We start from the raw sequence: 16,907 nt of genomic DNA, 5'->3' as shown, positions 1-16,907 counted from the left end.
TCCAACAAATGTTTTAGAATAATAAAAATGTTTCCATGATGAATATTCTTTGGATTATAATCAATTTGGTACAAACCCATACAGATCCAATTATAAGAATTATCATCATTAGATTTCAGATTTTATCCATGGAGATAAATAAGAGTAGTTCACACTTCAGAATTATTGCTTCAGGCTGCTTTAGAAAAATGGTTGACTTTTTATACTCTGTCCACATATGTATTCATAGAATCTGGACAGACAGAGATGTTAAAAAGCCCTAATCTTCTTCTGGAATAAATAGGTCAAGCTCCAACTGTGGCATGCAGTATAAAAAGAATGAGATCTGGAATCAGACATTTACAAGACAATTATGTTTCTTGTAATTACAAGGATAAGTACAAAAATAATTTTTTTATTTTTTTTTTTTTTTACAAAAATAAAAATAAAAAATGGGTCCAAGCCTAATCAGTGACATGCACTGGAAACTGGAACCACAGGCTCAGATGACTAACTTTGGAAAATAATAGCCAGATATCAGTTGTTTGTTGTTGTTGTTGTTTGGTTTGTTGTTTGTTTTTTTTGTTGTTGTTTTATTTTGTTGTTTGGTTTTGTTTTGTTTTGTTTTGGGGGGGGGGGGGCGTGCTTGTTTTAGCTGTTATTGATAAGCCTTTCAGTATAAAGTTCCAGATAGTGTCCTCAGCTATCACTCAAGGCACCACATTGCTCTTTATTTTTGCAAAAACCTTTTAAATTCAGCTTTCTCAAAGTCAGTAGAGCCCTGTCCATCTTTCTAGCATTTGTATGGCATTCCAACTCCCCACTCCCAGCCATCAATGAATAAGAATTCGTTCTTGCACCTTTTGTTGTCAAACATTGGCCAGTTTTGAATAGGCATCGTGTCATTCACAGGCATTAACCCAGAAGTCAGCTGATCAACTGGAAGTTCCCAATCCAGCAGAAGTTATAGAATTCCTTCCATTGCCTTTAAATGAGCCATGCTATCACATTGTTGAAATCCACAAAGTGAAATAACCACTTACTGAATGCAGCAAGGTGCAGTTTTCTCAATCACTGATACACTTGCATTTTCTAGAGTGACCTCAACAGGCTGGAGAAATAGGCAGACAGGAGCCTCAAAAACAAGAAGTGCCAAGTCCTGAACCTGGGAAGGAATGACCCCATGCACCAGCATGTGCTAGGGGACACACGGCTGGAGAGCAGCTCAGCAGAAAAGGACCTAGGAGGCCTGGCGGACACCAAGTTAAATATGAGCTGGCAGCATGCTTGTGTTGCAAAGAAGGCTAAGGGTATTGTGTGCTGCGTTAGGCCAAGTACTGTCAGTTGGAGGAGGGAGGTATTCTCTGCTCAGCAGTGTTGCGTCCACACCTGGAGTACTGCGTTCAGTTCCCCAGTACATACGAGAAATGAAACAACAGAGAGAGACCAGCAAAGTGTCACTAGGATAAGAGACTGGAATGCCTCTCCTGTGAGGAAAAGCTGAGAGCTAGGGCCATTTAGCCTACAGAAGACAAGGATCAGGGGGTTCTTATTAATGTGTGTATGACTATCTGAACAAAGGATTCAATGATGGCAGAGCTATGTTCTTTTCAGTGGTGTTTGGTGATAGAATAAGACGCAATGGGCACAAACTGAAACACGGGAGGTTCCCTCCGACCATCACGAAGCACTTCTTTACTGTGGGGATGACTGAGCCCTGACACGGGTTGCCCAGAAAAGCCATGGAGTCTCCCTGCTTGGAGTATTCAAAAGCCACCTGGACATGGTCCTGAGCAACCTGCTCTGGGTGTCCCTGTTTGAGCAGGAAAGTTGGACCAGGTGACCTCCAGAGGTCACTTCCACCCTCAACCATTCCATGATTCCTAGGAACACATGTGCACTTATTTTTGTCATTTTCTCTTTATAGATTAATCTAGAGAGAGGGCAGGATTCCAGCTGGGAACAAGCAAACGGCTGTCTATCAGTAGCATCTGTGCTTACAGTTAAGAGGATGTGCACCATAAATATATCTTTTAGTCTGGATTAGTTTTCAGAAATAAAAAGAACTGCTCGCAGCCTGATAAAGAAAAACTTTGATCCATCTGGATCCATCATCATTATTATTGTAGTTAGATCGGATAAATCTAAGTTAAAAGCCTCTTAAGCTTGGATCAGTACCCATGCAAAAAAAAAAAAAAAAAAAACTCTATCTTCAAATACAAATTAAAACATGAAATTTCAACTTCATCTACTTCACATTAATGCACCTACAAATACATCATGCTTTATAGACACAGGAACTACTCCCTGAGACTTTTTTCCCTCAGCATTTGTCTTTCTACACTAATAAATTGACAGTTGACCTCTATCCCCTACTGTATGTCTTTCATGGATCAACAGCTTTTCAAACTTGATGTCTGTTTTTCAAGTCTGAAAAATTAAAGCACGCTTTTTTTTTTCTTCTTTTTTAAATGAGTCGTTCCCCTAGCACAAAGCCCTTTCTTTAGTTATTCAACAGCAGTGGCAAAAGCAGCAAAAATCTCCTCACCTTCTCCACCAGCAGGTCTGTATGGAATAGAAAACAATTGCTACAGCAACAGTTCAACTCAATACCATTCAAACTTCATCTAGCAAGCATTCCTAATTGAGGTAGTAAATAAGCAGATGTTTCGCTTAAGGCTTTAAGAGGTCATGCTTAAGGCACACTGAGTGATCCTCCTGTCTACATATAGGTCCTGTTGTTGAGGCAAAGATAAGCACCCACGTAAATACTTTCCAAAGTCAGAATGACAAGATTTGCCAGTGAGGTTTGATGTCTTCTTGAAACACAGCTGTAGAAGTATCTTTTTTTTGAGGCTTAAGTCCATTTTTCATGATATCCCATTAGCATATGTTTTTTCAAATACTTATCGATACTCTTCATTAAGATATAAATAATACAAACTGTAACATTACTGCAATTAGCAGTGCCATATGAACTTCCTTCAACAATAAGTAAAATGCAAAAGCTCTTTTCTTTATTATTTCTATCATCTCTAACATGAGAAATATTTTATGGTCAGTGTTCGCTTTTAATCTTCACAAATGTTTTATCATACTCATAACGATGAATGTAATGCTCTTACTGATAGCGTAGAGTTCCAGAACCATAATTTAGATCACTCTGTTTTCACTTTAATGTGAAAATTCTCCTGTTCTCTTCATCTTATTTCATACAGGCAGTTTCCCTCTCAAATAAACATTCTATGCCATATTATAAATATAACAGGCACCTTAGTCTGTCTTCAAGGCAACGACCTTGCCCACGTATTTGTATATACAATGTTGAGCACCCCTACACAGCCAAACACTAACAGCAGCTAAGTAATTTCTCACAACAAGCTGCTTTCACAACATCTGCAACCAGTTATTGTCCATTTCCATTAGCGAACATAAAATTGCTACTCTGTACACTCAGCCACAAGCACAACAATAACCAGATCATTGTAATCTTTTCCAAATGTTTTTCATAATTGTTCTAGCATACTGATCTGTCAATAACATTTGCAAGCCTTCCCTTTATCACCTTCCCCCTCCACAAATTCAACAAGATGTAAAAAACAAAAATACTTGAAAATTACATGAGAGCACAAATGTATTTAAAATAGCTGTGCCTTTCTGAAGCTATAAATCATATTTCAGGCATAGACATACTCAAATTACAAGAAACACATGTCTCAGCAACGCAATGGGCCTTTTATCATCATCTACTACTACTCTCTTCTCCTAAGGCAAGTCTCGACAAAGACCGGTTTCTGCCACACTTACACACCACGTGCAGCACTTACATATTCACTAACACTCCCTATTATGAATGCTTTTGTCTAAATACTGACTGTAGTTGCAGAAGCATTACAAATTTGACAGAGACCCCAGTCCATTTCTTAGTAATTTTAGTAATTTACCTCAACTTGTAGTAAGGCCAGTTCAAGTAATACTAGGGAAAGCCTATCATAATTCAAACAATGAAAGCCAGGTTGCTACAAATTTTACAGAACACAGCTTAAGTTAGCAGCAGCCTCAAGACACTTCTGCCTCTTTCTAGACCCCGTGAAAGCCAGAGATGAAAGAGAAAATATCCAAGTCATTGTGCATGTTGCTATTACCCTGCAAGAGGCATATTCTTGCCTTGTCTACATGTCTGTGGCTTTCAGTCACTTCAGGGTCACCTTTTCAAGACAATGGACATCACCTTTATGCGAAGAAAGACTAAAAAAATACACTAACTTACCATTGTCACTTTTGAACACCACACATGCATTTAAAATCAGAAAAAAAAAGTATACAAAATGAAACTTACTCGACATTCTCTGCAGCTCTTGGTTAATACTCGTTGACCTTCCGCTAGCACTTTGCCTCCATAGATACACTTTGCTGTGATTTAAGAGAAGGTGAGGGGTTAAAAATAAAGGAATAAACATGGTTTTTAAGTAGTAAACAAAAGCAAAGCATAACACAGAAGAACACAAGTACTCACAATCAAATATAGATAGCATTATCATAGCCAGTTTGATTCAAAAAAAAAACCTTTAAAATGAGTACTCGATCAATCTTCATAATCTTTAAGACATAAGTGTGTTTCTAAGGACCTTTTGTTTAAATTTACACACTTAAAGCTGTTAAAAAAAAAAAAAAAAGTTTACAAAAAAAATCATTTAATTGTCCATAACACATTTTAAAATCAGACTTCTTTCTTTTGGTATCCCAGTTTTCTTGATTTTTCCAAGCTGCCCTAGTTTATATGCCTGAGTTGTCATCTCATTTATGAGAAAAACTTCTGATCAGGAAGCTTTGTTTCAATTAGGAATCCAATAAACTATTTTTGGAAGAAAATGAATTAGAGAAATGTATTTTTTTCTTTCTGTCTATTCTCCTGACACAACCACTTTTAAGAAAATCACAGACACACCAGAAAAGCAAATCGAGTTAATCCGCAACTCGGAAAAATGATGAGATTTTAAACAGAATTATAGCCTTTTGTCAGATAGTCATCTAAAGGCTAACACAAGATGGCAGGGATCAAAACAGAACCACCTCATTTTTAAAACCCTTAACATATCACACAGTAGAACTACTTTGTTCGTTAACCCACAGCTGAGACAGGAAACTCCAATAATCCAGACATTCAATAATCCCTAGAGACAGCAAATTACAACTGATGATTCTATCAGAGCTAAATAGGAAAAGCATGGAGAAATTAACACCTGTGGTGCAGCTCTTTGGAAACTCTCTGCAATTACTACTATATACCCAAAAGTGACTGACTGTGGCCCTACCGTATCATTCTGTCAAGGAGCTGGCATTTACAATCAATTTCAATCAACTTCCATACATCTCTTCCCAGTGACTGACATACTGAGTTCTTGTCAGAATAACAAGTCAAGTTTGTGCCAATCACTGACAAAAGGCAAGTCTGATTGTTCATCTTTCCATTACAAATACCAGGAACAGCTTATTCATGGGGATATACATTGAATCTACAATTTACTGCCTTGCAATTCTTTTACGTCCAATTTTGACTGTTGTTCCTACGCTCATTGTCAGCAAATGAGCGTCAAGAGAAGCATCCAGTACCTTAAATCCGTAAAGGAAATTTCTAGAGTCTGTGTTACAAATAAAAATATTTTGAGACAAAAAAAATATATATATATATATATATATATATATATATATATATATATATATATATATATATATATCATTCAGGCAGGGCTGCTTTTCCACCTAAGTTCCCTGTCCATAAATGTCTTTTCATAAGCAGAATACTCATGACAAAATATAACAGAAATGAGATAGCACAAGTAAACAAGACCAAGTGCAAAATCACAGCTCGGAGACATTTGTGTTTGGGACTAATTAATTCCCTGACTGAAGAAAGCCAAAAGAAGTCTAGGCAAGTGTTATTCTTCTCCAAATAAATCTTCAAATAATTCAACATCCCTCTCCTATAACTATAGCAAATCTCATACGTGAAGTTTACTAGTCTCCAAGAAGAAAGTGGGGAAAAAAATGCCGCTACTTAAGGCAAGACTGGCATCAGTATTCAGCCAAAATTTCCATATATGAATTGTCTCTGTCCCTTATACTATCATTAAGGCATCAAGTATTAACTATTCCTTCCAGCAATGTTACTTTATGGCTTACGTTTCCAGAAGGCTGATAATAAAACTAATCACAAGATTTCTATCTTCTCATTATCTTATTTCAAAATGAGTTAAAGCAATCACTCTATGCCATGATGTTAACTCAAGGTCTGAAATTCTATCATGTTTATTTTAAACAACAATCTTCCAACCCGAAATAGACAAAAAGACAGATAACACCTCAGTTTATTACTAATCACTATGAAGAGGCTTAGACCAAAAGACTGCTGCTCCTCAACATCAACAGGATGTATAAGCTGAAGCCAAGTCTGGTTTGTTTGTTTTTGTGGTTTTTCATTTCCAAAAACAAGTAAAAGAATACTTTTATACTGACAATGCACAGCAAGAGAATCTTAAGCATTTACAATGCTTATTCATTTTTCAGCAAGTATTTATTTTCTTCTTAAATTGCAAGTTTGCCACTGTGTTTCCTGTTATCAGAATTACCAGGACCTGTGAAAGTCTTTATAAAATATGCCTGTTTTCAGGACAAACTCAGATCTGCTTAACTGGGGGGGGAGGAGAGAGAGGGGCTGGGGGTCTCTGTGATGTACTCACCCTTGCATATTTTACAGCACTGGCTTTCCACATGCACTGGGAGAGCATCAGGAGGACAATCGAGAGGGGGACAGGACATCCTTCGGCATTCTACAACTCCGCTCTAGAAATGTTTTAAGACAAGATTCAGCTACGATTGTTGTAATTGGTGAGTATTTTGTACAAAACAGAGCATACAAAAAACTAAGTAAATGAAATTAGCGTTGTGAATCTGAGACCCATACTTGCGTAACAACTTTAATCATAACTACAAACTTGAACCAAAATGCATTTGAAGGTGAACCACCCCTATGTGTTGGTACTTTTTACTGGTTTTATCCCACTTTCCCTGAACAAAGAACATTAAATAGAGAACATAAGCCCATCTTTACAACAACGTAAACACTACACTCTGTAAGCTGTGCCAATCATCTTTGAGATTTTTAACTATCTGTTTTCTATTTTCTTGAGCAAATACAGACTCTCTTCAGATATTTATCAAATAATTTCAACGAGACAAGATTTACATACTAATACTCTTCTGTTCCTCCATTTTCATAGTGATAAACACTGAAAACAGAATCTGCAAGTTGTTACCATTCAAGATGCAACCAAGCACCTATGAATATTATTAAGATAATGCCTCCATTTTGGGGAAAAAAACTGCAGTGAAAACAATTCCAAACCAAATACAGACAACGCCCAATCTTGTTCTAAAACCGTGAAGTCCTCACAGATATAAATAGAACAAATAAGACAGCGCTGTCAAGGGAAAGCAGATTTTATTTATGAAGCTTCCACACAGGAAATGTCAATTTTTCATTTATTTATTTTTACCGTTTCCCTTTCTATTGGTAACACTGTCACTAGATACATACGAAAAACATACCAGTTCTTTAGAGTTCACATTATGTATTCAAGGACCATTTTCACATTTTAATTAGGTCCTTCTCCTTAAACTGTTTAAAATTTCTTACTTTGCATGTGCAATTCCTGCAGTGATCATCTTCAACCCAAGAGTCTTTGTCTCTATAGATCAATCCATTTACTTGACAAGTCTTCTCACAGTGACAGTCTTCCAATTGACTCAGTCTTGTTTCTGCATAATTTAGCTATAAATGAAAGTAACTTGATGAGATTTCTGCAATTTAAACAAGTTTTTTTTAAAAGCAAATATAAGAAAACATTACACTTATTTTTATCTGAACCAAGTTTAACTACCTTTGAAATGCTGAACTAGGATGTCAACGGGTATAAAGTCCTTTGACTTTGACAGAGCTACCTGTGCAAACTAACAACAGCGTATGATTTATGCAAGCGTCTCTTGTATTTTAATGAACCCCACTAAGATCTCCTCAGGAAGGTCTAGGCACTACCGCTAAAAGCACACAAACTACAGTTGTTTCTAAATCAAAATTCTTAATGGTCCATCACCCTGATTATGAGTCATAAAGCATAAAGACTGGCCAACTGACTTTTCCTAATTATTTCCACCTCTTCTTTGTCAAGCAACAGCCAGACTAATACTTTCTAGCTTTCACAAAGGTCTTAACCTTACAATCATAAGTAATATTTACAGCATTTTAATATAGTCCAGTATGAGTATTCCCAAGACTGAATCATGGAGAAAAGTCATGTTCCTGGAGTAAGCGCTAGTCTGATGACTTTCTCTTCATGTCCTTCGCTGTTCCCATTACCTCCTCAACTCCAGCTGCTAAAATGCATATAAAGAAGTTAAAACTGATGCACCTTTTCCATCTGCATGATAGCAATTGCTATATTTTCTGATGAGATACTACACAATAATAAGCAGGGAAAATGCTCATTCATGTAGAAGTAGAAAAGGCTTTTTGAACCACCCCACCATCACAGACCTACCTAGGGATGATCCTGAACTGGAATTCCTCCAAGTAAGAACACCCTTCCCACTATGCATACCTGGTATGCCTGTATACCTGCCATCATCTCAACCCTAACAGAATTCCAAGTGATTTTCTCATGTACAAAAAGAAGAAAAAAGTCTTAATCTTTAGAAGTAAATATGTGCATTCTTCAGGCTCCAGAACTGCCATTGCTCTAAAAACTGCCCTAGTGCAGCTTTATGGGAGTTTCGCAAGGTTATTTTTAACATTGATATTTGTCTTATGTATATGAACCATCACACTAAAGCTACTGCAGAGAGGCTACCAAAATCTGGCACATGAACAAATTAATGCACACTTAATTCTGCTATAAATACAATGCCATTATTCTACATCATAGGTTGCTACATTTTAATAGTAGAAGATTTGAAAAAAAAAAAAAAAAAAATGAATGCACGGTGCTCTATTTTTTACATAATGACATATAGTGGATATTCACACATTTCCAGCCCCCAAAATTCCACCCACTTCTAATGTCTTTTTTCATACCTGCCAGTAAAAGAGCAAAATATTTAGGGGAAGAAAAAGCAGAGAAATACTCAGCAAGTTGCTGTGGGTTTCTTTTATTTTTTTATTTTTTTTTTCCTCTGCAGTCCTCACGAGGGAAAGCTCTGAATAACAGTTCTTTATTTAAGTTGTTATTCTCAGATAATATTCATCTACCCCAAACTCATCATGATCTAGTGATTTCAAAACTGCTTTTCACATTTTAGAGGCAAAACCATTGTCTTACTGAACTGCTTGTATTCAGCAAAACCTCTCTTCAGGTCATTATGTTTAGTCATTATATTTACAGCATATAAAACATTCAGATTTGTTAAAAGGGTGTTTGCTTTGTTGTATGCTTCTCCTTCATTCATGTATGTTGTGGTTTTTTTTTTTTTTAAAACAAATGAATTAAAAAAGAACATTCCCATACAAGCGGTCTATACACATTTTTTAAATAGCGGTTTCTTGGAATACCCATTTTTGACAATAGTAAGTACTATCATCCTTTATAAATTAATCCAGGAAAATTATAAAATATGAGAGAATATTTTCCATTTATTAGCTTTTCATATCATTTCAATTATCTTGCTGAATAAGTTTTATCTATTTCAATATCATTTACATACTATTCCGAGAAGCATCTTTAAACACACTAGATCAATTAAATATAATCTGCTATACTAGAGCAACTAAAAACATCCTGTTAATTGACAATTTTCTATTGAAATCAATAAAACAATTAATTCTTTAAAATTAGCTGATATATTTTCTCCAGTGTTGCCAAATGCACACAACTAGATTTGTTAAACTTTTAAAATGTTGCTAGAAAATCCTGAATCTTCTACTATTCTTTAGCATATGAACAGAAATACACTAATGAGGGAGAAGCAGCCTCTACCATACCAAATATTTTCCGTATACTAACCAATATCTAAGTTCTTAACATTCAGGAATATTATTTGTTATTCACATAGCTTATTTGCCTTGCTTCTCCTCTGCCCATAAAAATAACCAAAAGATGACAGATTTCTGTTTAAAACGTATTGTTTCCGGCAAAATCAATAACAAGCGTATCCAAAACAAACAAAGAACTATCAAGCTTTACAAGGAAAACTGTTCATGGAAGTATCTGTGGTTATATCAATCCATGTTATAAACAATCCAGGTAAACTATTCCATCAATGAACTCAAGAGCTTGATTTTCTCAGTTTTAAATCAAACTCTACTTCAGCCTTTCTGACCTAAGTGAAGGAAGAAGTTGCTGGAAAGTTTTTGTGCTGGATGTCTTCAGATCCTCTCTCCAGCCCCAACAACCATCCCATCTGCATAAAAGCACACCGTAGTGTGGGCCATAATTTAACAAAAATACATTGTATTCCACTGAAATAAATGCAAGAGATGCCCACGTTGAATCCGTAGAGTGTTAAAAGTTGTATGAACTATTTTACCCACCATATTTAAAGAGGAACCAACAATATTCCAGCATGGAGGTTAAAAATGCTAAAATATAACACAATCCATTCCCACCTGCAGCAAATTAACATTGCAGCTGGATTCCTAACACACTGAGCTACGGTGTTTCTCTATGTAAGGGCAGAAGATTAAATCAATTATACTTATTTACTGGAAAGACTCAGGCTTCATTCAAATGACATCAAAAAATCGCACAGGCTTAAAAAGCTATGTCTTTACAAAATGTTGGTGGGAAGAGGATACAACAATGGTTAGCTGGTTACAGGTCATCATCAGATACCCCTGTACACAGCACTCCATGACATCTTGCTGTAGACAGTACTCTGCTAGGCCCCTTTCATAGTCCCCATGTCCCATGCTGAGCCAACAAGATACTGGGGCCCTGAGCTATAGCTCGAGAGAGAGTACTTCCTTCTCCTGTGTACAGCATAACTTGTACTGCTACCAAAATTGGTTGGCCCTAAAGCCACTAGGTCTAATGCTTTCTTCCCAGGAAAGCCCTGGACTGAGTCTTCATTGTTTTACATTATATAAGCTGCACGTAAACATTCGTCGCAAACAACATTCACTGGATTATTCAGTGCTGTAATACATCTGTAACCAAGCACAGATTGAGGGAGAAACCGAAACCCTAGACAGAGCTGAGGCTAAAAGCTACAGCTGGACTTGAAATATTGCCTGCTTTTCCAAAGCATGTTCATTCTCTGCATCTCTCGGTGCAGGGCCAGGAACCAAGCATCACTGCTCACGCGGGTTGCTTGCCTCACTGCAAGCCGGTCCCTGACCACATGCCCTGTCAAATGGGAACTCTACAGGCCACTCTACAGCTCTTCTAAATGCTGCTCTTTGCATGTCATACATCAATCACCCCATATAATATACTTGCATCTACATTAGAATCACTTGTGGCTATTGACCCCAGGACTAAAAAGACAGATCCAATCCTTAATGCTTCTCTCAAGCCCCTCTATTTATTTCGCATTTGTCTACCGAATTAACTTCCTTTCCTTCTGCATGCATTTTTCCTGATCAGTATTTCTGTACCCACTGCAACAAAACAGTCAGGGCACTACCATAACAGAAAGGGAACATGCAATGAAGAATTATCCCAGCACCACTTTCTGGAAGTAGAGAGTCTCTGCAGTACAAATGCCGTGTTATTTGCTTCCCCTTGTAAAGCACTAGCAAGCAAAAATATAATTAACAGCAGAGAAAGCAAGTTACTCAGTACAGTGCATAATTGGAACTTGCTCATGCCACCAGCAGGGCACAAAATAATTGCCTCTGTTTCACAGTATAAGCAACAAACTGAACTAAAAGCTTCATATTTCTTATTCAGAGTCAGCCTGGCCAAAGCACATCAGTTGGGTAAGTGGATTGTCAGTATAATGCGGACACTCTCTTAAAAAAAGTTTCCCCTTCCCTGTTAGGAGGAAAAAGAGCACTTAGAGGCAGCACAATAACAAGTATCCCACATATATTGCTTTTTGGCTAGTAGAACTACTACGTAAATCCCATTTTTGAAACACCTTTTCTGTAACAACATTGAGCTTAAAGGTACCAGAGGTTGGTTTTTGTTGCAGTTAAATCTACAAGTAATTAGCACATAAATGCTGTTTCAGATGAGACAATTAATTGCCTTTTACCACAGAACAGACGGTTCACCAACATTAACCTAAAGAAGTGTTCACAGACCCTTTCATACAACTCAGGCTCAGTCACTTCTAAAACACAGACTCCTACCCTGGAACTTGACTGCAGGACTTAGCTGAAGCGCCTTGCCTAAGGCAGAGGTTGACTGCATAGTGTAGGAGCACAGCCTAAGGAAAATCCCCAAAACCCCAAGCAAAAATCTCTCTATCTTCCCATTCATCATGTTCAAAACCCAAACCAGAAGGGGAAAACAAGGAAAACAAAAACACCAAACCACGTAACATAGAGATTGGTTAACTTCTACACTGTAAAAGCCATTGATCAAAGGTGATGTCGAGTTCAACACAGCCTGCAGCTTCACAGGCATTTCCATTTTGGGGCCTCATTCAGTTCCCAAGGAGATACTACGCAGTTCTGAAGATTTCACAGGACTTCCCACAGGCAAAATCACACCCTCTGACAGCGTCACGCAGTGAGGAAATTGTTGAGGGATTTCACTCCTTTGTTTCTGCATTTATCCCTCAGCATGGAAGGGAAATCACACTAAGGCTTCTTACAGAAATCAGACCTTGGGCATTTTGTCATTATCTACCAAATAGGGAGGCAGCCAATAGAAGTTGTATGAGACACGACATCCGTGACACTATCTCCTTAAACCCACTGCATATAAGGCTACTGGCAGAGGAAAAAAAAAAGGAAAAAAAAGGCTCTACCTTGAAAGTAATTGCAAGAGGAATAAATATTTTTACGTAAGTCTTAACCCAAAAGAAAACAGAATTGACAAAGTAGCTTAGGTACCTACTTTAGCAGTCATTTTTGCCAGGAGTTCTTGCAAATCCATGATTCCTTGCACCAGACTTAAGAAATCACTGCAGGTTGGGCATGCTCAAAAGAGGAAGTTGAAGAGAAAAGGAAAGGAAGAGAGAGAAAGACAGAATAAACTGTAAATAAATCAAGTCTGTCATACAGCTGAAATGTCAAATGCTGGTTATCTGAATATTAAATTCAATCTGTTTACACAGAATTTTTGCCTTCTGGAAGTCAGCACATGCAAAAATGGCAAGCCTGAAAATATTATTTTTAAAATTAAGAAATAATTCACATTAAAAAATCTTAAATTGATATAATAATAATAACTGCTACTTACTGCGATTCAGGTTAGGACACTGCATTATATATCCATTAGGTATAAAGACAACTTTCACATCTTGAATCACACCCTTTGTAAAAGAAGAGATAACTGGTAATACATAACACAAACATTCACTTTGATCTGTACAAGCTATTGCACAAGTCATTTATTGAGCAGGTACAAAGTACCCACTTCAGTGGGTACCAGCTCAGTTTTCTCATGAGGGGAATAACTGAAGATAGACAAAATATAACAACACCTCCCTATCTTTGTGCGCATTTGGATGTTAATTTTCATAACATGCTCGCTCTTTTTTTTTTTTTTTTTGGTTCTGTGTTTTGCAACCAACATAAGCTGCTTAAATGTTTCAAAACGGGATGTAACCAGTGAAAAAAGCTGTGAATTAATATCCATTATTCAAGCCCATGAGAGAGACACGCACAAAACCACAGCAACACTCTTCACTGATTTAGCTGGACAGGACTGTGAAATCTAGCATTATAAGAAGAAAACTATCTACTGCAAGAGGTAAGGAAAGGTCTGTACTTTGACTGTTTGGTTTGGTGTAGCCTGCTAGCTTTTATCTGAACAGGCAGTTCATGTAATTGCACCATCAGTTGGATTAAATCCTCTCTCTAACTCAGGCAGATGGAAAGATCCCCTGTGCAGAGCTGGCAGAAATCAGGCTCTGAGGTCAGAAGCAGGTTGTGCAGGTCATGTGAGGCCCAGAGACCAAACCAAGCAGGACATGAGAGAAGAAGGACCAAAAGGTCCAGTACCAGCTGTGTCTTTCATTATCCCCAAGTTGCAAGGATGTCCCTGACGTAAGCAGCAGACAGAAAGGGCTGCCGGCCATCCCTGCACACCTCGCTCCCAAGGAACCCTAGATTTGTCAGTCAGTGGAAAGCCCAGAAAATGTTGGGGCTCACATACACTCAGTGCAAAGCTCTTGCTCCATCTTTTACTGCGTAACATGCTTACCCTGTAACATCCACTAACTTTAATGATGTCGTAGTCATTAATTAGGAGGGGCAGGGAAAACCAAGGGTCTTCGCCTTCAAGTGTTGCTATTTGCATTTCCCTGACCAGACAGAGTGACACAGTTCCATCTCCTCCCAAACACAGAAGAATTTGATCAATTTCCTTTCAAATTAAAGATGGCAGCAGTTATTACCTAATTAAATTAGTGATTTGTAAGCCTATGTTTTAGTTTTCAGTTAAATTGCAAGAAAGTAAATTTTGCAGACTGAGGACAGTCACTTGCTCAAAATGTTCATCTCAATCCATAAATAAAATATAGGCTTTAGATAGTGCTTGAAGCCTTGCAAATGCAGTAACGTTTCACATTTACATATTCACTTTCTAAAACAACAGAAGGTAATCAGCAGCACTGTTTCCTGCCTACTGTTTTATGATGAAATATTAACTGAAAATATTAAGACATAATCAGATCACACTGTCTTTTTTACATAAGTGTATACATTTATTAACATTTTCATCTATGAGAGCAATGAAACCACCATAATAATGAGAAGTAATACTGTCACTGGAAAATAAACATTCTGAAAGCTATTTTATACGTTTTCTGCTAGTAGTCATCAGTGAGAAATTAGAAGCCAAGGAACAAAAGCATATTTCAATGCTTAAGTCTCTCTAGTGAAAAGCTTAAACAAGAATAAACAAGTTTACAGTGTTTCACTGTACCATATCACACAGCTAACGAGACATCACCCAGAGAGAAGGGATGTTTTCCTCTTTTTCTTTTTTTTTTTCTCCTGAAGTGCACATGGAACTTCAATTATGTTTATTGCATCAGAGCCCCACTGCTCTACTGTTATTTGGATAGACTTGCATTTAAATACAAATAAAAGGGGAGGGGGGAGGAAACATTTTTTGCTAAAACTTTTAAGTTGTCTTCTGTGAGCTTTAGCAGTCCCAACACTAAAACCTGAAGAGGAAACAACTTTTTTTTCTTCCCCCTTTTTCTGGCTACATGAAACATGTTAATGTGGGAAACTGTTTGAACTTCAATTCACCGGTATAGGTGTCTTCTATAAACCCTCTGAAACAAACAGAATTAATATGATCAAATACAGAGGTGAACTTCAAAGAGCCCAGATTTCCTTGAAGTATTTTATTAATAGAAAGACTTCATTATAGACAAATGCTTATTACGGCCACAATTATTGCAACACGTATGAACCAACTTGGACTATTCCTCCTTCACCATTTAATCCAGGTTTCTGAGAGCTTTCTACAATCATAGCCAGAAGGGGAATAAGCACGCACATTTCCCTGGGGGCAAGCAGTTTGGCACAAGGCAGAGTTTTTTAGTCTGCATTGTATGAAAGACATGACAACTTGGCCTTGACAGGGAGATGTCAGTGGTCAAAATCTTGTTGTTTTATTTTTGTTTGTTTGCTTTTCTTTTCCCAAGCAGACATCACCACTTATCCATTTAAGCATTTGGCGAATTACAACCAAAGCCTCAGGATGCACTAGCTTGAAGATCCTTCATCTGTGCACCAGTTCTAACACTAAATTCAGGCCTGCAGCAGTAAGCACCAAGCCCATCCCATGAGGATGTACAAATACGAAAGCCCTTTTTACTGAGCTTCTCGAGTCTCTATTAATTAGAGGACTTCTCCCTCTTTCTGTGAGAAGGCCCATGTATTCCACAAGCAAGCTCTCCATTTCTGCATTTTGATTTCTTCCACCACCTTTCACCCTCTTTGAAGCCTGCGTCTGCTCCAAAGGTGATGCGTGCCTTGCAGCTGTGTCAGTTGCATTGGCCAGAGCTAGTAAATGGCTCTGCAGAGATGCCCCAGCTCATGTTCCCAGAGCCTTCCTCTGGGCAATGCTACACTAACCCCACCAGACCGCCCTCACACCAGCGTTATGCTCCTCTACACAGGGCAGCTGTGCCCCATGCCAGGCAGTTGAACAGTCACGCTTGGCACTGCATTTATGTCACCTTGGTCTGTATGACACCAAGACTGAAATGGCCACAGAGGCCCAAAATGTACATCTGATGCTGTGCAGTGAGAATGCCAACCACCAGCTGTGCAGTCCCCAGATGGAGCAGCAGGACTGTAAGATCAATGGAGCCTTCTAGAGCAGATATGAATACTGCCATCTTTCGACATGAATCACCCGGACAGCAAGGTGCTGACAAGCTTATTTCTGCTGCAGATCGTTGGAGGGAGCCTTAGGGGAAAGGGTTCTCCTCAACAATACAATGAATTTTGCAAATTCTGATACCGACAGTCATCAGATCTATCCTAGACTGAGATCATCCTGGCTATCTGGTATCACCATCTTCCTTCTATCGTTTGCATTTACTTTGGTTTCCCAATCTCATTAAAACAATATTCTTCAGCACTAAAAGATAGCTTGTTTTTGGGTCACACAAAGAAACCTGAAGGGTTGGTGGGTAATTTTCAGAAGTAATTCATGAGATTCCCTTCAAAGCAAACACACAAAGCTATCTTAAGTCTGCTCTATGCTTGCTTCCCTCGCTGATCTGCTACAACTATTCAG

The 16,907-nt window shown here is 37.9% G+C and overlaps 1 protein-coding gene across 2 annotated transcripts in view; it reads right to left on the bottom strand.

Annotated features, from left to right (window-relative positions):
• Positions 1 to 16,907, bottom strand: part of NELL1 (neural EGFL like 1) — a 286,549-nt gene that overhangs the window by 208,291 nt on the left and 61,351 nt on the right. For both annotated transcript variants that reach the window (XM_032188786.1, XM_032188788.1), the window contains exons 6-10: positions 13,383 to 13,455; positions 13,038 to 13,120; positions 7,676 to 7,810; positions 6,720 to 6,822; positions 4,319 to 4,392 (exon numbers count right to left, since the gene is read on the bottom strand). In XM_032188786.1, the coding sequence (XP_032044677.1) occupies positions 4,319 to 4,392; positions 6,720 to 6,822; positions 7,676 to 7,810; positions 13,038 to 13,120; positions 13,383 to 13,455 (468 nt within the window). The remainder of the gene's footprint in view (positions 1 to 4,318; positions 4,393 to 6,719; positions 6,823 to 7,675; positions 7,811 to 13,037; positions 13,121 to 13,382; positions 13,456 to 16,907) is intronic.

This window comes from Aythya fuligula, chromosome 5, assembly GCF_009819795.1.
Source record: "Aythya fuligula isolate bAytFul2 chromosome 5, bAytFul2.pri, whole genome shotgun sequence".
In the NCBI taxonomy this organism is placed as follows: Eukaryota; Metazoa; Chordata; class Aves; order Anseriformes; family Anatidae; genus Aythya; species Aythya fuligula.
This window is presented reverse-complemented; position numbering and strand designations above follow the sequence as displayed.